This window comes from Manis pentadactyla, chromosome 4, assembly GCF_030020395.1.
Source record: "Manis pentadactyla isolate mManPen7 chromosome 4, mManPen7.hap1, whole genome shotgun sequence".
NCBI lineage: Eukaryota > Metazoa > Chordata > Mammalia > Pholidota > Manidae > Manis > Manis pentadactyla.
Genome location: NC_080022.1, coordinates 187,227,093 through 187,247,854, shown reverse-complemented (window position 1 = coordinate 187,247,854; position 20,762 = coordinate 187,227,093). Strand labels below are relative to the sequence as shown.

At 56.9% G+C, this 20,762-nt stretch overlaps 1 protein-coding gene across 1 annotated transcript in view; it reads left to right on the top strand.

Moving 5' to 3' along the window:
* Positions 1 to 20,762, top strand: part of DNAH17 (dynein axonemal heavy chain 17) — a 108,669-nt gene that overhangs the window by 62,551 nt on the left and 25,356 nt on the right. Inside the window, exons 44-59 of the mRNA XM_036910419.2 lie at positions 1,640 to 1,922; positions 2,031 to 2,204; positions 2,424 to 2,631; positions 3,099 to 3,264; positions 5,213 to 5,315; positions 6,003 to 6,150; positions 6,504 to 6,595; positions 7,626 to 7,787; positions 8,277 to 8,441; positions 8,640 to 8,831; positions 12,397 to 12,663; positions 13,755 to 13,916; positions 15,453 to 15,686; positions 16,634 to 16,798; positions 18,297 to 18,392; positions 18,524 to 18,741. Coding sequence (XP_036766314.2) covers positions 1,640 to 1,922; positions 2,031 to 2,204; positions 2,424 to 2,631; positions 3,099 to 3,264; positions 5,213 to 5,315; positions 6,003 to 6,150; positions 6,504 to 6,595; positions 7,626 to 7,787; positions 8,277 to 8,441; positions 8,640 to 8,831; positions 12,397 to 12,663; positions 13,755 to 13,916; positions 15,453 to 15,686; positions 16,634 to 16,798; positions 18,297 to 18,392; positions 18,524 to 18,741 — 2,835 coding nt within the window. The remainder of the gene's footprint in view (positions 1 to 1,639; positions 1,923 to 2,030; positions 2,205 to 2,423; positions 2,632 to 3,098; positions 3,265 to 5,212; positions 5,316 to 6,002; positions 6,151 to 6,503; positions 6,596 to 7,625; positions 7,788 to 8,276; positions 8,442 to 8,639; positions 8,832 to 12,396; positions 12,664 to 13,754; positions 13,917 to 15,452; positions 15,687 to 16,633; positions 16,799 to 18,296; positions 18,393 to 18,523; positions 18,742 to 20,762) is intronic.

The following is a 20,762-nucleotide window of genomic DNA, read 5'->3' as shown; positions in this document are numbered from 1 at the left end:
AGATCAGCAGATGTAAGCAGAGGTAGAAAACTGCTCCTTTCAGCCAGGAGCAGTTCTTGGGGCTCCCAGGAATGACCAAGAGGGGAACAGCTCTTTGGGGACCAGGAGGAGACCCGGGTTTTGCTGGAGGAGAGAAGTGAAGTGGCTGTTCCCCTGCACGGCGGCTCCAGGGAGGAGCAGGGGGGACTCAGGGCCAGGAGATGGCGGAGCACATCCCGAGCGGATGGAAATCAAGGCTCCAGGACCTGCCCCAGACGCCTCCTGGGGGCAGGGCAGGAGCCCCCCGAGACCAGGGACAGGAAAGCCAGCTCATCCTCCTAAGTGTGTGTGTGTCTCTCGGAGCTTGCATTTCAAATCACAGCCAGCGTGCTCACCTACATGCACCGAGTGACTCTAACCAGGGCACAAGTTAAAGTTTGACATCAACACCTTCAAAATAGGAGGTAAACATAACAATCCACATACAGACTTCCAAATTAGTCTCCACTCTGAAGACCTACTGTATGTGGAATTCGGTTCTGAACTGTGCCAGCCACTGGGGCGCCGGGTGTTGCCTGCAGACCCAGACCGCACACAGGTTTTCTATCCTGGATCAGCCAGAGCCCCACGTGGTGGTGGATTCTAGCCGTCAGCCCTCTGTTCGAGTGGAGTTCGGTCAGGGCAGCATGTCCAGAACCCGAGCTCACCCACAGAGGCATCTCTGTCGGGCTGCGGGCAGCAGCTCACTTGCGTTTGGTAACACGAGCTTCCTGTTCACGCTCCAGGCATCCTGGAGATGACGTGCTCGCTGACCTGCGAGGAAGCTGGACACCATCTATGCTTTTAGGAGGCACTTATTTAGCACTCACTCCCTTCTATGGGGTTTAAAAATATCAGCCCAGGCAGTCCTCTGAAATGGGAGTTATCATCATCACTCCCATTTACAGATGAAAAATGTGGGACCCAGACAAGTTGAGTAAGTTTCCCGAGGCCGCTGCTGGCCACAGCAGGGCCAGTTCAGGCCCTGGCAGCAGGGCTCCCGAGCCCACACCCTCTCCGTTGTGGTCGGCCACTCTATGCAACCCTAGAGGTGGGCAGTGTGCCAGGCAAACCTAAACAGCTCCTCAAAAGTTGCCTGTTGTATTAGTTTGGACTTTTCACTGATCTTGACAAATTCAACTCAAACTGGCTGAAGCAAAAAAAAAAATTTGAAGTGGCTAAATTCACCAAGGGGTGCTTCAGGCATGGCTGGATCCAGGAATCCAGGTGATGTAATGAGATGTCCCTGCTCCTCTCCTGGTCTCTCCCCTCACTCTCTCTCCCTCCCTCCATGACCTCATGAAACCAGCCTCTTCCCCTCCCCTCTCCTCTTGTATATCCAGCTCTACTGACCTCAGTATTAGCTTCACTTGGGGTAGCAAGGATGGCTCACAGTTGTTCCAGGCTTATGGCTCCCCCACAGCCAGGATCCTAGGGAAAGAGCACACCCCACAACCCCAGTACCCTCTTCAGACCCTCCTAAGGTCTGTGTCTGGCCCCATGGCCAGGCAGGAGCACCAGAATGGCGTGGAGGTGCCAGGAGGCGATCTCCAAGGGGAGGGACAACTGGGCAGACGCAACATGGTGGCCCCGTCACCCAGCACCTCCCCGCCTTCCCCAGGGTGGTGAGCAGCTGGATTGAGAGGCGCACGGTGCAGTCAGAAAAGGCCAACTTGACGATCCTCTTTGACAAGTACCTGCCCACGTGCCTGGAGAAAGTGCGCTTTGGCTTTAAGAAGATCACGCCGGTGCCTGAGATCACACTCATCCAGACGGCCCTGTACCTGCTCGAGTGCCTGCTCACGGAGAAGAACGCACCACCCGACTCCCCCAAGGAGCTATACGAGCTCTACTTTGTGTTTGCCTGCCTCTGGGCCTTTGGGGGAGCCATGTTCCAGGACCAGGTGAGCGGCCGGCTGCCGCAGGGACTGGCCACCTGGATGAGGCCCCCGGATGAGGCCTGAGGCTTCCCTCTTAGCTCAGCCTTTTTTATGTGTGTTGTTTTGTAACAGCTTGTAGATTATCGAGTCGAGTTCAGCAAATGGTGGATCAGCGAGTTTAAAACGATCAAGCTCCCCTCGCAGGGAACCATCTTTGACTACTACATCGATCCTGACACTAAGAAGTTCCTGCCCTGGACAGACAAAGTGCCCCGCTTCGAGCTGGACCCTGACATCCCACTGCAGGTAGCTGGGGACGGTCGACTGGCGATTCAGGAGCAGGACTGAACGTGCAGGTCGCAGGGCCCCAGGGTCCACCCCTCTTGGCGGGATGTGCACATGCAAACCATTTCCAACAGCAGAGCCTTTGCAGTAAAATGAGATTTAGCGAACTGTCCAGGTGTGGGAGTGGGGGAGGCCGCGGCGGGTCTGAGGGCTGCAGCCCTGCCCCCCCCCGCCCCCCAGGCCTCTCTGGTGCACACCACGGAAACCATCCGCCTCCGCTACTTCATGGACTTGCTCATGGAGAAGGCGTGGCCGGTGATGCTGGTGGGGAACGCGGGCACCGGCAAGTCGGTGCTGATGGGCGACAAGCTGCAGAGCCTGAGCGCTGACGAGTACCTGGTGCAGGCCGTGCCCTTCAACTTCTACACGACCTCGGCTGTGCTGCAGGGTGCGGCCAGGGTGGGCCGACCGGTGCTGAGGGGCAGGGGTGCGGGGGGCCCCCACATTCCCCATTGTCCCTTCTCACCAAAGACCCAGGGACTTGGCAGGGTCCCCTGCACTCTGCATGCCCCCATCCTCTGGCCTTTATCCCCGGGATAGGGCATCGGAAGTGACAGCCAGGACGCCTCATCACAGTGCTCACATGCAGATGCCACAAGAGCTCACCCCATACCCGACGTGAGGTGGCCCCAGGCTGACTGAGGGCAAGCTTCCTGCAGCCCTGCCTCCAGCCCCCAGTGGCCACGGCGCCCTCCCTCACTCCCGGGAGTGGACGGAGTGCAAGCCCCCCCATGTCCATGACCCCTCCAGGACCACCTCCCAGGCCTCTGCGTGCAGAGCTGGGGGCCCTGGGTCAGGTAGGGCCTCCCACTGGGACCTACCAGGCTCAATGGCAGCCAACCCATCCTTCCCTAGGGATTCTTGAAAAGCCGCTGGAGAAGAAATCTGGGAGGAGCTTCGGGCCACCAGGCACCAAGAAGCTCATCTACTTCATCGACGACATGAACACCCCTGAGGTGGACAAGTACGGGACGGTGGCCCCACACACACTCATCCGGCAGCACATGGATCACCGGCACTGGCAAGTGGGCTCTGGGGAGGTTCAGGGCCGGGGCGCCAGGGCCCAAGGGGACACCAGGGTGCCCTCCCTCATCCCTTGGGCACACATGCCCTGAGCATCTGCTGGGCCCGGGCTGGCAGCTGTGGCCTAGAGCTCAGGTGGAGGGAGACAGACAGGCCCCTCTCCTATCAACTGATCCATCTGGCAGAGGAGATGGAGAGGTGCAGTTGCAGAGGTACAGAGGAGCTCTGAGGGAACCCCCAGTGCCATCACAGTGAGCCCACCTGCTGGCTCAGAGACACTCCTGGGGAAGCGCAGCACAGCTGGAACCTGGAGGCTGAGTCGGGACTAGCCATGAGAGACAGACTGCGGAGGGAGAGCATCTTGGCAGAGCAGACACCATGTGCAAAGGCCCTGTGGCAGGAGGGAGCATGGCACGCGGCGGGACCAAAGGAAACCAGTGTGGCTGGAGCCGGAGGGAGAGGGCGCCCAAGGCAGCTGAAGCCAGACCCCAGGACCCATGGGCTGCTGGACACAGAATGGACTTTCTCCCAAGGACAATGGAGAGCCAAAGACGGCGTGTTTAAGTTTGTAGTTCAGAAAGATCAGGACGCACAGTGCAGTTAAACTCAGCGTCTCTTGAAATAAGGGTCCTGTAATGACCTGACAAGTGACCCAGATCTGGGTTTTGAAACCAAAGGAACCCAAGAAATCCCAGCAGAAACCAGTCGGAGGAGGGCAGGAGGGAAACCTTGAGGGCGGCCCACACCCCTGTGAGGAGGCTCTCCCGTGAGGCGCAGGGAGGCTCAGCCTCCGCACCCAGGCCCCTGGTTCCGCACCCTCAGAATGGGTTCCCCAGGTCACATGTTCTTGCAAGACTTGGAAAGCTGAGGTATTCTGTGTTCTCTTCTTTAAAGAGGGCCCTTGAAGCCGGAAGCTTCAGCGCTGGGTCCACACCTGCCCCTGAGTTTATCCTAAAGGCTCTTTAGGAGTGGGGGAGATAGAGTCAGATTTGAAAGATCCCTCTAGAATATCAGATAAAGGTGGGCCCGTGATAGACAGGGAAGGGCGACCACTTAGTAACTGTCAGCAAGCAGCCCCAAAGGCCATTACCACGTGGACAAGGGTGGGCGCCGCATGGAGTGCAGACCCACAGGCCAAAGGTGAGACCACCAAGTTGACAGAAGAAAGCGGGAGGAGAGGACACTCCGAGATCTGGGGACGGGCGGGCGGGCGGGCAGGGCCTCTTGGACATGAGCTTCAGGAGCTTACACTAGAAGGCCAAAAATGGTTACTTTGATTCGCATCATGATTAAGGAGTATTGTTCACAAAAGGTACCACGGGCAGAGTTAACAGCGTGGCGGAACCTCTGGAGCTAACAGCGGTTGAGTACGTGCCGCGTACACGGAGTTCCGGAAGAGGCAGCGACTGCCAGAAAAAGTACACAGTGGTGGGATGCCCTACAGGGAAGGGCACGTGACAGGATGGGCCCACCCTCCGTCCTTTCACTCATCTGAGCCCCTGGACGCCCTGTCAGTGCCCTGACTTCGAGGAAATCAGCCTATTTGATAACAATCATCAGTAACTATAACCATAATGGGTTGGTGGTAAACACTGGTCACATGCTGTATTTCAGGCATCCTGCTCCATGTGTTGTCATGTGTCAGCCCTTCGAGTCATCGTAATGACCCCATAGCACAGACGAGATTACGGAGGAACAGAGGGGTTAACCCCCTACCCAGTGCTGCTAATGGAAAAGCTGAACTATAAACCCAGACCTGCACTCTGAGCCTCTGTGGCCTCCCATGTCAAAATTTCTCTTGAGAACATGAAGTAAATCGGCTATTTCACATAAAATCGATATTTACTGGGGTCTTTATTTTTTTGTCACTAGCAAGGCAGAGTAGGGGGCCGGGGACGGCTCCTCCAGGCTGGTGGCACGACCTCACACTGGCCTCCCCCATGCAGGTACGACAGACAGAAGCTGACGTTGAAGGACGTCCACAACTGTCAGTACGTGGCCTGCATGAATCCCACCTCTGGATCCTTCACCATCGACCCCAGACTGCAGGTGGGCAGACTTCATTTCAGTCAGCTGCCATGGGTTTGAGGCTCACTTTGGTAAATGAGGGTAAAAACATTGACTGGGGGTGTTAGGGTCGCAGGCTGACATTCTCCGGAGAACTCCCTAACCTTTCAGAATATGTCAGGAAGCTCTGGGGCCGAGGGTGTCGAGAAGCTAGCCAGCCTTCCCCGTGACCCCACAGGGCTGCCAGATTAAGCAAATAAAAATACAGATCTGAATTTCATTTAAACAACAAATATTTGTTTAGTATAAGCCCGTCCCATACAATATTTGGGACGGGCTTATACTAAAAATAATTTTTGTTCATCTGAGATTCAGATGTAATGGGGTCTCCTGTATCGTGTCTGCAACCCCAGCGAGGCAGGGCCTCCTCTCTGAACCATCTAAGCAGATGGAGACCTCGAATATAAACCCAGGCCTGTGCTCTCAGACTCTTGGGGCCTCGGCCAAAATTTTTCTTGAGAGCGTGAAGTAAATTTGGCTGCTTCATATATAATCAGTATTTGATGAGATTTTACCACATGTGAGGCACCAGGAGGGAACCTGTCCGCTTTGGCCATGTGCACAAGACATTAGGCAACGAGATTACAGTCTGCTCCCCAGAAAGCTGGCCCGGGCCACGAGCTCGTGCCCGAGAGCTTCCTGACGAGGGCTCGTGGTTGTCCTGGGCAGCGCCACTTCTGCGTGTTTGCTGTGAGCTTCCCGGGCCAGGAGGCCCTCACGACCATCTACGACAGCATCGTGTCCCAGCACCTGGCCTTCTGCTCCGCCCCCACGGCGGTTCACAGGACGGGCAGCCAGCTGGTGGCCTCGGCCCTGGGTAAGCCGGCCAGCCTCGGCCCCTCTCCTGATCTGCACCTCCTTCGTATTTTCCCCTGCTAGATACTTTATTTACATTTTCAAGTCAATACTTTTTAAACGATGCTGTGTTTCAACAGGAGATATTGTGAAATCCAATTGTTTGAGGGGGAGGCCAAGGATAGGAAATTAATTCAGTGAACAGAAAGGATTTACATGTCAAGAGCCACATGCTTCCTCCCTCTTCAGCTGTACAGACTTCTTAAACTGTCACCATTTCGTAGCCCGTTTGCTTTAGAAGCTGCCCCTAAAGCTGGACACTTCCCGAGGCCGTTACAAGTACGTAAGGGTCGATGTGTCTTTTTCCGGTAACAGCCCTGCATCAGAAAGTCACAGCGACGTTTCTTCCCACGGCCATTAAGTTCCATTATGTCTTCAACCTCAGGGACCTCTCCAGTATTTTCCAGGTACTGCACTTTGAGCTCCGTGTCATGCCACCTGATGGCCCCGTCCCTGATCCGTAGGCGGGGGCCCTCCTTCCTCCCCTGCTACTCTCGGGAGACAAAGCAAAGCGACCTGTGGGCTAATGGCGGTGATGATGGTGATGGTGACGACGGTGGTGATGGTGACGGTGTGATCGTGGTGGTGTCTGTGGTGATTATGGTGGTGGTGGTGGTGATGGAGGTGGTGGTAACGTTTCCTCCCATTTATTTAGTTTAGTCTGGGACAGGCACTGGGCTTGGCCGCTTACACCTCTGTTTTCTCCTACATACAGCATGTAATATGCTTGTATAACCCCATTTTACAGAAGCAGCATCTAAGGCTCAAGGTTAAGTCATGCCTGTCTCCTCCCAGCTCAAGTGTCCACTCAAATGTCATTCCCCAAGCAGCTGATCCTCCCCCCCAACACTGTACTTCACTGTCCTGTTTATGTCACTCACAGCACCATGCTATTTTACTTGCCTGGTTACATCTCCCTACTAGAACACAGATTCCATAAAGACAGGGTCTGCCTTCTCACCGCTGTGTTCCCAGAGCCCAGAAGACCGCCTGGAAAATAGCAGACCCTCAATAAGCACCTGTTAAACTTGCCCAGGTCACATGGTTAGTACATGGCTGAGCCAGAAGCGGACCCAGGCCGGCTGCTGCAGAGCCCAAGCCTGTGACCCACTGTTCTGTGGGCTTCAGCGGTCTGGTTCCCCACCACGATCTGCCTCTCTTGTCCCTTGCTCCACTGCCCACCCCGTTAGAGGATGAAGCCCTTAACCCTGTCTTGTGGAGGAAATCCCCACATCCCTCAGGCCACAGACACACCCTGCAGCCTCTAGGACTTTCACGGCCTTGACAACCAGTGGCTTCCCCGGCCCCAAGTGGACATTGTGCCAGCAGCCTGGCGGATCACTTCCTAGGGAAGTGACCATTTTCTGGTTTGTGTGTGGCACTTGGCTTACCTTCACGACACAGTGGAAGATGCTGACCATCTTGTTTCTGGGGAAGGGACTCTTATTCTCCACAGCAGAGATCCTGAAAACGCCGCTTGACCTCATCCGCCTCTGGCTACATGAAGCCGAAAGAGTGTATGGAGACAAAATGGTCGACAAAAAAGACCAGGATGTACTGCGCAGAATCACCATTGCTTCCACCAAGAAATTCTTTGGTGTAAGTCAAGCTACCACGTCCCTCCGCTGAGCCCAGAAAGGCTCCAAGCGGGCAGTGTTTGGGGCTGCTGGTAACTCCGGCCCTTTAGGACAGGCCCTTGGGTGTGGGCGGGAAGGGACTGGGTTGGGTCCCATGAAGTGACTCTGTCATGCGGGTGTGGGTCTGGGTGAGAAGGAATTGACCTCTCGGTAGATCCCTCTATCCACTTGGGTGTGTGCTCTGCTGATGTGTTCAGGGTTTTCTTAGCAGAATCCCGTATTGTTTTGTTTTTTTTGGCAGTTCATTCCTGATGTGATGGGGATCAAACCATCCTACCAGGGGATTTTGCCCAAGAGTTTGCAGAGCCCCTGGTAGCAGTGATTTTGGTCCCTGCAAACTTGGCCTGTGTCCTGGGGCCCCGATGGGAGGTGCCAGCTAAGGCTGCTGTTGACTGTGTGCCCAGGGCGATAGACAACAACAGCAGTGCAGTGTCTTGTCTCCTGTTTCCAGGATCTTGGTGATGAGCTCTTATTTGCCAAACCAAATATGTTCTGCCACTTTACTCAAGGGATCGGTGACCCCAAATACCTTCCAGTAACAGACACAGCTCATCTGAACAAGCTCCTGGTGGACATCCTGGACAGTTACAATGAAGTCAATGCAGTCATGAACTTGGTGAGCGATACTCAAGCTGACGGCACGGGCAAAGGGCACAGGCGTGCATTTCCTCCCCTCTCCCACTGGGAGCACCTCCACGGCACTAGGGCTGCATGACTCGCAGAAAACACTGCGGGGGCCTGATGAGATCCTGTGCTGGGAAGGAGCCGAGGCCACGCACCCTAAGACGCTAAGGCGTCCCTCTGGTCTCCCCAGGTGCTGTTTGAGGACGCGGTGGCTCACATCTGCAGGATCAATCGCATCCTGGAGTCCCCCCGGGGGAACGCCCTGCTGGTGGGAGTGGGTGGCAGTGGCAAGCAGAGCCTCTCGCGCCTGGCCGCGTACATCAGCGCGCTGGACGTGTTTCAGATCACCCTCAAGAAGGGCTACGGGATCCCAGACCTCAAGGTGAGGCATCGCCTCTCAATATGCCACCGTTGGGGAGGGGAAGCGGAGAAAGCTCTCACCCCTCCCATTTCCAAAATGATGCCTTCAGCATGGAGGGTGTGGACACCCCCAACGGGGTCTTTATCTTAGAAAGCAAAGGACCAGAGGTGTTTCTCATGCCCGCACCCGTGTGATGAAGGTGAACGGGAGTGAGGGTCTCAGTGAAGCCAACGCCGGCAGTAGCTGCAAAGAGACGGGTTCTCGCCCTCACTGTACTGCTCTGTAAATGATTCAGAACCGTTATCAGGGGTCTAATGACAGACGCAGGATTCTGGACAACTGCTTTTTGAGTTAATTAAATAAACATTAGCATAAATAGGTTTCCCATTCCCTAGATAGGCCCTGAGGCTTTTCATTGATTTATTTTTCCCAAAAATTCACTCTCTCGGGGGAACTGTGTGCTAGTCCAGAACAAATCATCCCAGTACCTCAGATTCAAACCAAAATTGACTTGACCGTGTCACCCAGGCACGGCTCTCTGCACTGGTACCGGGGCTGCTCCTGCAGGCCAGGACGATGCCAGGCCTGGGGCCCCAAGGCAGCTGCTGGCCCGGCGGCTTTAGCAGGATGCTCGGGGTCCTCACAGAGCTCAGCTCCGGGACTCTCTGGGGGTGAGGAGCTGGTCTGCTGGCCCGGGTCCCAGGAAGGACAGTGGGGACAATGAGCTGATTCTCAGCCCTGCTCTCCTGGCACTGCCAAGCGGGCTGTGCCAGGGAGAGCGACCTCTGGAGAAGCATCTGGCTCTGGCCGTCATTGTCTCCAGTGGATTCTACCCCTTCCCTTAAGGTCAGTCAACAGTCAACCGTATTTTTTAAGGGAAAAGTCTTCCTAACACAGGTTCTCCCAAATCCCAGCTCCTGACCTGAGTCACTGTGTTCTGGGCCTTCTGCTCTCAGCGTCGCTGAGTCAGTTCACAGACTTCCCCATGTGCACACAAGGTGGCTCACCTCCTCACGTCTGCAGCTGTATAGTTGTACTGAGTTTTTCCTGTTGAAAAGTTTCTAGTCTTTTAACCAACTTGCATTTACTGCCATGGTTGCATCGTATTCTTTGCTGCGGCCCTAGGGCTGTGCTCTCGAAATTCATTGCTCCTCCGCCCACAGCGACAGGCTTTGTGCCAGACGTTCATTATCATTTATTCAGCAGCTCCTGTGGATTCAGAAGTAAGGACAGAGATAAGCTGGGCTTAAGGGCTCTGCATCTGTAAGGGGAGCCAGGCTCATGAACAGTAACAAGATGTAATTGCTCCAGAAACAGTTCCACAGTAAGATGTGAATGTGATGTATGTTATTAGTGGAACATCATATTCGTCCACAAGGATAAGATATAGTTAACAAGTCCAGAGTTGACAATGGCATCTGCAGCTGAGCAGCGACTAGCACCTTGACACCCTCAGCCAGGCAGGGTGCAGTTGGACATGTGGGGGTGGGAAGTGCAGGAGATGGAGGTTCTGGGCCAGGCCCTGGGCGCCTAAGGAGGTGGGTGGAGTTGACTGCATAGGAGAGAATAGAGAGGGCTGCGGCAGGACAGCGTCCCTGGGGAGCGCACAGAGCAGAGACGCAGAGGGCAGGCTTCAAGGTGGTGGGGCTGGCCCCTAGGTCAGGGTCAGGAACCCAGAGGTTCTGGGCAGGGCAGCGAGGCGGCTGACGGACGGTCCTGTGCTCTCGGCGGGAGCAGGCTCTCCTGGGGGCGCAGGAGAGAGCCAGACAGCAGAACAGGCGGCACCGGAGGAGGCACGGCAAACACACGACTTCCCCGGGAGGAGCGGCAGCCGGGCTGCAGGGAGGCGGCCTTCACAAGCAGAGCACCCACCTCTGTCCCCCGGCTTCTACAGGCCACCAGCCTTTCTAGAATGTGCCACTCTGACGAGATGGCTGCAGCAATTAGCTTTGCTTTCTCCAAGCAGTGCTCCTTGCCTTGGCCAGTCTAACCAGATTCGAAATCTGAACCGGGTGCAGCTGCGTGGCTTCTCCACCGGGTCACTCCCACCTGCTGCAGCGAAACACCCCCAGCAGTTACCCTGACTGTGCAGCTGAGGTCTGGACCTGCTGGAAGCTGCTTCCCATCTGCCATCCCCCCGTCCTCCTTCCCGCTCTGGGGTGACCACTGGGCCCATGCATACAACCAAGCCTCCGAATTTATGGACACATGCCGCTAATTCCGGCGTGGCACCCCCACCAGCGGGCTCGCCAGGAGCCGAGCCGCTCCCCCAACGCCAGCGCACTGCCGACCCTCAAAGAGGGCGCCTGCCATTGCTCAGGTCCCACCTGCGGCCTCTGTTCCCCTGAGCTCTGGGCCTCCCCCTTGCTTTTGTTTTGTTTTGTTTTTGTTTTTAGCTCGTCAAAAAATATGGAATTTGAGGCTTGCTTTTGACCCCAGTTACACCCCAGCCAACTCCAGCTGAGAGGCCCTGGGGATGTTTCTCTCTGAATAGAGAGACATCAGGGAGGTGGGCTGCCTCCAAAGGACAGGACGAGCTGCCCCAGATGCCCGCAGCGGGCATTTTGAAGCCTTTAGGCAGTTACAGAGGCCTACGGGTCTCAGGGACACGTCAGACGTTATAGACAAGGAAACCGCCCAAACCCTGAAAATTCATATTGGAACATAATACTTGGATGACACTGACATGTATTTTTAATGCATGTTTACAATGTACACATGTCAACTGGCATGTTTTTCAAATACATGAACATTCACAGCACCCTGTAACATGCTTTTTAAAAATTCACCATTTTTTCTTCCAGAATCACCAGGCAATTATGTTGTCCAGGGGCGTTTTTAGTCCCGTTAGTAACGTGTAGGAGTCATGCTCAGGAATCACTGTGAGGGGGCGTCCTTCTTCCCAGTTGTAGAATTTATCCAAGGCCTCTTCCAGGGTCTCCATTTAAGGTTCCTATTTTCTTTTTCCTTTTTTTTTCAGTAAAACATATATAACACAAAATGTTCCATTCTCCACACAGCTCCGTGACGTTAGGTGCATTTACCGTTGTGCGACCATCCCCACTATCCGCCTCCTGAGCTCTTTCGTTGTCCCAGACAGAAGCTCTGTCCCCATGAAATGCTGGCCCCCCAGCCCCTCGCCCAGCCCCTGGCACCCACTGTCCTTCTGTCTGTCTCTGTGAATCTGACTCCTCTGGGTACTTCACCTGAGTGGATTCCCACGGTAATTGTCGTTCTGAGGCTGGCTTATTGCATCGACATGATGCCCTCAAGGCTCATGCGTGTTGTACCAGGTGTGAGAACATCCTTGCCATTTAAGGCAGAATGCCATTCCATGGTGCGGATGGACCCTGCTTGCCATCCGTTCACGGCTGAGGGGCCCTCGGGCTGACCCCCCTCTTGTACTGCCATGAATAATGCTGCTACCAGCACACTGTTCTCCACTCAAGGTTTTGGACCTCCTCTTGCAGACCCTGCACATTTCTTAGCAAGTTGACCTCCAGTGTCTCGTCCTGGGTGGTTTTGGAGGATGCTTCTAAATGCGTCTCCTTGCCCAGGACTCTAAGCATGTCCTTCTTGGGTGCAGCTCGACCTGGGCGCTCAGTACATAAAGTCGGCGCTGAAGAACATGCCCTCAGTATTCCTGATGACAGACTCGCAGGTGGCCGAGGAGCAGTTCCTGGTGCTGATCAATGACCTGCTGGCCTCAGGGGAGATCCCAGGGCTGTTTGCGGATGACGAGGTGGAGAACATCATGGCCTCCCTGCGGCCACAGGTGAAGTCTCTCGGCATGCCCGACACGCGGGAGGCGTGCTGGAAGTTCTTCATTGACAAAGTGCGCAGGCAGCTCAAGGTGAGCACCTGAGCGTTTGCGGGTCCCGGGCCAGCACGGGCCTTGGTACCCCCCAGGGTTCCGGTCTCTACTCTGTGTGGACTCGGGGGCTGTTCCCCAGGCACCGAAGCCCATTAGGAGAGCACCCCGGGCCGCCGGAGGGCTGTGGCCGCTCAGGGCATCTTGTGGCCACAAGTGTTTTACATGCAACATCCCCCTCAACACAGCAGGTTTAAAGAGATGAGCACGGCTTACCTTCCAGTCCCTCTTGGGGAGAGCAGACTGAGCAACCCTCTTAGACCGAGAGCACGTTGGCGCCTTTCCTCAGCGGCACCCAGTAAGGGCAGCTGTCCCCTGGCCCGGTGGCACTGCCCATCAAGAGGCCCAGCCCAGAGCTCTGCTGGGCACCTGCCGGCCATCATCTCTCCCCTGCTTGATGCAAATAAAACACTTCCTCCTCATCGCCCCAGTCTGGGGTGCAGAATCCAATCAGCAAGTGTCATGTGGGGGCCAAGGGTGTGCCCGGATGGAGGCTCTTCCGTGGGATGCCCACGCGCAGCGAGCCACCAGAGGGAAGGGTCTCTGCGACGAGGAGGAAGACAGGAGGCTGAGGCGTCTGTGAGGAGGGCGTCCCTGCCCAGCAAGAGGGGCACCAGGGCCTGCCTCCACAGCACCTCCTGCAGTTTGGGTCCCAGGGGGCCCTGGCCTGTCTGGGGACCGGCCGCTGTCCCGGGGGCCTGGAGGAGGCTCTGCGTCCCCAGGGCTCTGCAGGCCTCCCTGTTCTTGGGTCTCATCGGCCCAGCAAGGTTGCCTGTTCCCCATCCAGCCTTCATCCAGCCCTTCTCCCCCCACTTTGTGGGGACCATGTCAAGAAGGCTTGGGCTTGCCCCATGCTCTGCCACCCCTAATAAGATGTGACGTCAGCTGAGCATTCATCGGTGTGATGCAATGGCCACACCACAAACCCAGAGCCAGGAATGCACTCCCAAGACATCTGCAGACGGGACTGTGCGGATGACTTTTCCTTCTAAAGGAGTTTTCTGCCACAGCGAGATTTAGCCTCAGCACGACGACTGTCCCCCATGAGTGGCTCTTCTGTGTCCCTCATCTAGGTGATTCTGTGCTTCTCCCCCGTGGGCTCTGTCCTGCGCGTGCGGGCAAGGAAATTCCCTGCCGTGGTCAACTGCACAGCCATCAACTGGTTCCATGAGTGGCCGGAAGACGCCCTGGTGTCCGTCAGCGCGCGCTTCCTCCAGGAAACCGAGGGGATTCAGGTGAGTCTTGGGGCACAGCTTCCTCAGCACCCACAGAGTGGAGGACCAGCTGCCCGGGAGGCGCTTCCCAGACCATCTGCCTGCAGGGCAGGATTAGGGTGAGGCAGGTGGGGCACTGGCCTTTGCTGCAATATTTAAGGGGAATAGGAGTGTGTAAAATCAGTAACCAGGATTAGCGATGTATTCACTCCAGTGTTTTAAAAACAAAACGAATACTAAAACATGAACAGTGAACAAAATATCAACTGTAAACAAAGGCAGGCTGCTGTCTGTGGGGCTCCGCCCTGTGTCACTGTGCCGGGGGTACCGGTTTGTCCGTCAGCTCAGGTTCCCGGCCCATGTGGCCGCTGCCTTGAAGGGCCGGTTCTGAAGCATGGATGCTGGTGAGCAAACGGGCGACGTGGGCTTAAATGAAGTCCCTGATAGGCTGACCGAAGTCTTGGTATTCGCTTTGGTAAGTGTATACGGGGGCGCACGCTTTTTCCCCTCACGGGGGCTCTGCCCAGAGCTGCCCCCTCACCTCTGACCTGCCCTCTTTATAGAGCACGGCAAGTGTGACAGGTGATGTATCGCCTCTGCTTTCAGCGTCTTCTTTTTATTGAAAGGAGGCGTCTGTGACCACTGTTTGAGCTAACGGCCAGCCCTGAAATGACTGACCCTGACCAGGCCAACACAAGTGTTCAGCAGCTCTAGAATGAATCGTTCTGTCACCACGGTTCATTTACTTTGAGCACATATTCAGCTATGAGGCAGGATAAAATAACCTGAAATTAACTTTTCCCCCGTTTTGAAGATAACGCCCTCCCCTTGTCATTGTTAGAATGCTGCCCTTACAGTGTTTTGCCTGGGGACGGGGAGGGCACAGACGTAGGTTTCCAGCCCCCAAGACAGAGGCCCCCTGAGACTGGGGAATGGCACCAGCCAGGGCCACAGGCAGATGCCAAGGGAGCGTGTGTTGGATGAACACATTTCCAGGTCAATCTGAATCAAAATGAATACTGCCTGGATGATTCCTGGGGTGGAGCGCCCCGGGTCTAGCTGGGATAGGTGGGGCAGGCCATGGTCGGGGCCCAGACCCCCGCCTGGGGAAGGAGTCACTAATCTCCAGGGCCCAGCCTGGGAAACGCACAAGAAATGCTCAGTCACCTGGGCTGTGCAGACCTGTTGTCAGGCCCTGCACCTTCCCAGCTGCGCAAACGTGTAAGTATGTGTGAGTCAGACATAGTAACAGTAATTGGTTCCGCTGTGGCCCTGCCTGGTGCCAACCCCACACGGTGCAGTGTCACCAGGTCCGTGACAGCCTCTGGGGACGCTGCTGTCCCAAGCCTCATCTGACAGTTGAACTGCTGACGTTGAGCTAGAGGGTGCCTCTCAGCCAGGGTCCCCGATGAGGACAGGAAGCTCCACCTTGCTGATTCAGTGTGGCCAACAGCCTCCTCTTCCCCTGGGCGCCCCCAGGGGGAGGCCAGGGCCCTGCAGGAATGGGGTTGTGCCCACGGGGAACAGGGAATGAGGAGATCCATCTTGACTTTGTAGCCAGAAGTCAAGGCCTCCATCAGCCTCTTCATGTCATACGTGCACACAACGGTCAACGAGATGTCCCGGGTGTACCTGGCCACCGAGAGGCGCTACAACTATACCACCCCCAAGACCTTTCTGGAGCAGATCAAACTTTACCAGAACCTGCTGGCCAAGAAGAGAACGGAGCTGGTCGCCAAAATCGAGAGGCTGGAAAATGGCCTGATGAAACTGCAGAGCACAGCTTCTCAGGTAGGAAAGACGAGCGGTTCTGGAACCTTCTCCCACGTGTGTGAGACTAAGTATGGTGAACACGTTCCCTGCCTGGGAGAAATGTCCACCCTGAAACCAGACAGAGGGCACGGGCTTAATCCACAAAATAGGTTCAGACCCCCTGGGAACGCTGTCGCTGTGGTGGGAGGGCTCTGTGGCCAGTCAGACGCAGAACCGAGGCCCTGCCCTGTGGGGTCCGGAGGAGGGACGTCCGCCGCCATTCTTGGCTTCACGGGGGGCGGCTCTCTAGGTTTCCTGCTTGGCTTTTGATGTTCCACATGGAATCTTGGCTCCGTCCTTGCTGCCTGCAGACGGCATCTCAAAGGCAGCCTGGCGAGCAGCAGAAGCTTCTCTTCAGCCTCCGACCCACCCGCGAAGGCTCTGGTCCCCCGGCCCAGCACGCCTGCCCCAAGGGGGCCTGGGCCTGGACCCCGGCTCTAGGGAGGCCGGCTGGGCCCCAGCCCCACGGCCTGCCCCAGCCACAGGAGGCACTGCACAGTGAGGGCCACCCCTCTGGGGGCGTGTGGGGGGGGGGGCACGGCAGCAGGGGTGCCCACGGAAGACAGAACCGGGAGGATCCGAGGTTCTGCCACGGCCCGGACAGGCCGCTCAGACGGGGGCGAGCAGCAGCCCAGCCGGGCAGGCCGTTTTCTTTCTCCCAAGTGAACCTTCCAGACACGGTCCTAGGGTAGTGAATGCACCCCTGGTGAGGGCAGTTACAGCAGCTGAGGCGCCTCCTTGTGGTGGAAATCACCAGAAATGGGCGGAAATTCCTGGCTCCCCACCCCAGCCTCACTGCTCCCCGCACACCTTCTGAGAGTCCTCCGCCCGTCCCGGGGCCGAGCCCCCTCCTGCCACCCCGCCGGCACGGGAGGTCAGCACGCTGGCCGGGCCACGCTCACCCATCCCTGGCGTCTCTCCCCTAGGTGGACGATTTAAAAGCCAGGCTGGCGATTCAAGAGACTGAGCTCGAGCAGAAAAACGAGAATGCGGACAAGCTGATACAGGTGGTGGGTGTGGAAACAGAGAAAGTCAGCAAAGAGAAAGCCGTCGCTGACGAGGAAGAGGTCAAGGTGGAGGTCATCAACAAGGTACCAGACAAGCGCGGCTTCGGGAGAGCTGTGCACGCGGCCCCTGAGCGTCCAGCGTCTCCCACAGCCCTGGAAGGCCGAGAGGGCTCCCAAGCAGGGCCCCTGGAGGGGGGGCATCTCCCAGTGCACGGTCCCCAGCTCAGAGGAGGGCTGTCCTTTTGAGAAGTGCCCATCCTGGACCCGCACTCCCAAAGTGACATCCCCAGGCCACAGTGGGACACCATGAGAGCCGGTAAAAATGCAGGTACTCAGGCCCCAGCCCAGCCCTGCAGAATCAGTTCTGCATTTTAACAAGATGCTGATATTTCATGAACAAGGCAAGGTCCCATGAGCATGGTGAGGTCCCGTGAGCGCAGTGGGGTCCCATGAGCGCAGTGGGGTCCCGTGAGCATGGTGAGGGTTGATTAGGAGTGCAGCCATCAAGAGTGTCCCTGTCTTGTCTGCTGCCTCTTGCAATGGAGGCCAGCATGGTAGCAGACCGTTCCTGCCTTGCACAGCCTCCTCCCCCAGTGACAGGATGAGGGGCCCTGGCATACCCATGCCGTGCCAGTGGGACTGTGCTTGGGTCAGATGGGCGGCCAGGAGCTCTCCATCCCTCGGGATGACCTGCACAACTACAGTCCCTGGAGGCAGATGAGCACACAGGCTGGGGCATCGGCAACATACCTGGGGCTCACAACTAGCAAGGGGCCCAGTCAGGATCCAAGCCAGAACCTGCACCCCAACCCTGGCCTCTGTGACCAGCTGTCCGATGCCCACAGGCAGCTCTTACGTCTGCGCACCTGCCCCTCTCCAACCCCTGCACCCAGAAACGGCCCGCTCAGGGGCTGCCCCAGCACCCAGCCGGATCAACGCCTTCCACACGCCTGCTCCCTCAGTCATGTCCCACACTGTCCCTGAAGTAGGGTTGGATTGGGATTCTTTGTGAGGTTCTTTCAGAAAGGCCCTGTCCTTTCTGTCCCTCCTCCCTGCCCAGCAAAGTCCCAGCCCCTACTAGCTTCTCCCCCCTTCTAGTGTCATGCACGTGCTGTTCCTCATTGGTAGGTTCCAAGCGTCTGCTGGTCTCTGCCGCACAGGCCCAGGGCTCACCCTGACCCAGAGAGAGACAGGGTGCCTGCGCGATGAGGGTGTTGTCAGGGGAGGGTGAGCTATACCACTGCAGTGCTCCACTCTGAAGGCACTGCGCAGTGACACCAGAGCCAGTCAGGCCGCAGAGCCACGGTGTGGTCTGTGTGGCCCCGCGGTGTCTCTCTAGCCCTGGAAGCCGGGCCAACAGAAGGAAGAGCCCCCGTTCCAAAATCCCAAGCCTGCCAACCCCGCCTGAGAGTTGAGCGCAGGGACGAGAAAGAGGGAGGTGTGGCCTCTTTGCGGAGCTCAGACCCCCTGGGCACCCCTCCGCAGCCCTGCGTGCTCCCTCGCCCCTGCCCAGTGCTGCCCCTACACACGCACCACCCAGACGCCCACCTGCATTGACCTTTCCTGTCGGGCTTACTTCCAGAACGTCACTGAGAAGCAAAAGGCTTGTGAAACGGACCTGGCCAAGGCAGAGCCGGCCCTGCTGGCCGCACAGGAAGCTCTGGACACACTGAATAAGGTGAGATAAGGAAAGCGCCCGGCCGCCTGGGTCAGGGGAAACGTGGGGCAGTCTGTTCAAGGGGCAGTGCTGGCGGCGGCTTCCCTGGAGGACTGCAGCCCCTTTCAGGCCCTCCTGCCTGCCGTTTGCAGAACAACCTGACGGAGCTAAAGTCCTTTGGGTCCCCTCCGGAAGCCGTGGTCAACGTCACGGCCGCAGTCATGATCCTGACTGCGCCCAGGGGCAAGATCCCCAAGGACAAGAGCTGGAAAGCTGCAAAAATCATGATGGGCAAAGTAGACGCCTTCCTGGACTCCTTGAAAAAGTTTGACAAGGAGCACATCCCGGAGGCCTGCCTGAAGGCGTTTAAGTGAGTCTGCTCAGCCAATGGGGGGTGCGTTCCGCCACAGCTAGGCGGTCCCAGAATCCTCTCCCACCCAGCCCTGGCCTAGGGATCTGCGCTCCCAAAGGAAGCCTGGGATTGCCGGAGGTGGGCAGGGTCTTGGGCCACATGGGGCAAGGTGGACCCCCAAAGACAGCGGTGGCAGCCTGGGCAAATCTGGCTGCTCCTGAGGCCGGGGTCGAGGCCAAGCATGGCCCCGGCTCCTGGGGCCCCTCACCACCCTCTCCCCGACCTGAAGGATTCCAGTGCAGGTGGAGAAGTGTGTGGTTCAATGTCTAGGCAGTCCCTACCCCACATAGCACCCAGGAGGGGCCTTGCCTTACAACACACAGCCCTTCAAGGACACCAGGTGGCCAGCGCAGCTGCAGACCCGCAGGACGGTGGCCGCCAGGGGCAGGAGCAGCTAAGCACACACGCACCGTGTGCATGTATGGGCACACATATACACACGCGTGCACACAGTGAGCGTTCGCTGGCCTGGGCTCTGCCCTGCATTCTTATCTTCTTTTCACTGGGCTCATGTAAATGCACCATGTCCACAGAGGCACCCACCGGGGTTGGCTGTGTCAGCTCTGGGAGCGCCCCCGAAGCCCCGGTGTGCTTGTGTTGGTGAGACCCCCACAAGTGAGGGCCCCAGAGCTGCCATTTGCCACCTCATGTGGCTGCTTGCCTGGCCATACCCCACAACCCAATTTCAGAACAAGAATCATACCCATGACCTCAGTGACCCCAAGTGAGACCCCAACATCTCCTAGTTCCCACCTATTGAGGAAGAGGGATGGACAGTTGGAAAGTAGTTGATACATAAGACTAGTTTAAAGTAACAGAGAAACGGCCAGGAAGACGCAGGCAGGCCTACCACCCAGGGCCCCACCGACGTGAGGCACATGTCCTTTCAGTCTTTTTTCTAAAGTTTTTTTCCCCATAGTTGAAATAACACTGTAGATACACCAGTTTGTCCTGCTTTTATTTTTTTACTTAACACTGTGGCAAAATTAAAAAAAACAAACAAAAAAGGCCCCACCTTTTTCTTATGTTATTAAAACACTCCATCAGTTTGCTTTTTAACTGTTGTATAATCTTGGCCGCAAATGACTCGTAACCAACTTAGCCACCCAGGCACTGTTGACGATTCGGGCCGCCCCCACTTTTTGCCTTGTCTCCCAGCCAACTTCTTGACTGCCGGGACCCCACACTGTCTGATCTGGGCTTAAAGGATGCGAATCCATCTTAATACCGGCCTGAACAATGCATAAAATAAATCAGAGGGAGGAGACGATGTCTGTATTCCCAACCTAAGTCCAAATGGCTTTTCAATTATTGTGAACCATCCATTCAGAATTCTTTGTGCAGGTCTGTCGGTGAGTTTCTAGAGGGTCTGGCACACATCCGTGGGCCCTCTTCACGGTGTAGGCCAGTACCTGCAAAGCCCCTCTATGAAGTCTCACCCTTGGAGGCTTGGCCGCACTGGGCGGTTCTGGAAAGCGAGGCTCTGCACCCTGGGCAAGTGGGAGGGGCACCATGTGCGTGGAGCCCGGGCCAACTGCTCCCTGAGGGTGAATCCCAGCACCGCCCCATCCCAGCTGGGTCGCCTTGGGCGAGACCCTCAGCCTCTCGGGCCTGCTGGCCCAGGGGAAGAGGGGCCATGGCACCAGCCAAGGAGGGAGCGGGCACCAGGAGCTGACGTTTGGGAAGCTCTCGGCTCAGCGCCCGACATGGGAACTTGGGGAGAAGCCCTGGCCCTGCCCCCTCTGCAGGCTTCCCTCTGGGCGGTAGCGGCCTCTCCAAACCCCAGCTGCATCGAGCACCAGCGACAGAGAGGGCAAAAAAACGCTGGCTTCCCTCCTTATGTGGAATATAGGCCTTAAATCTCTCCTCCCATTCCCTTCACGCCCAGATTCTCCTTCAGAGGCCAGAATCCTGTTCACCTTGTTCTTCTTGTTTCTGTAATGACTAAGATGCCCCCCAGGTCACTGTGCTCCCCCGCC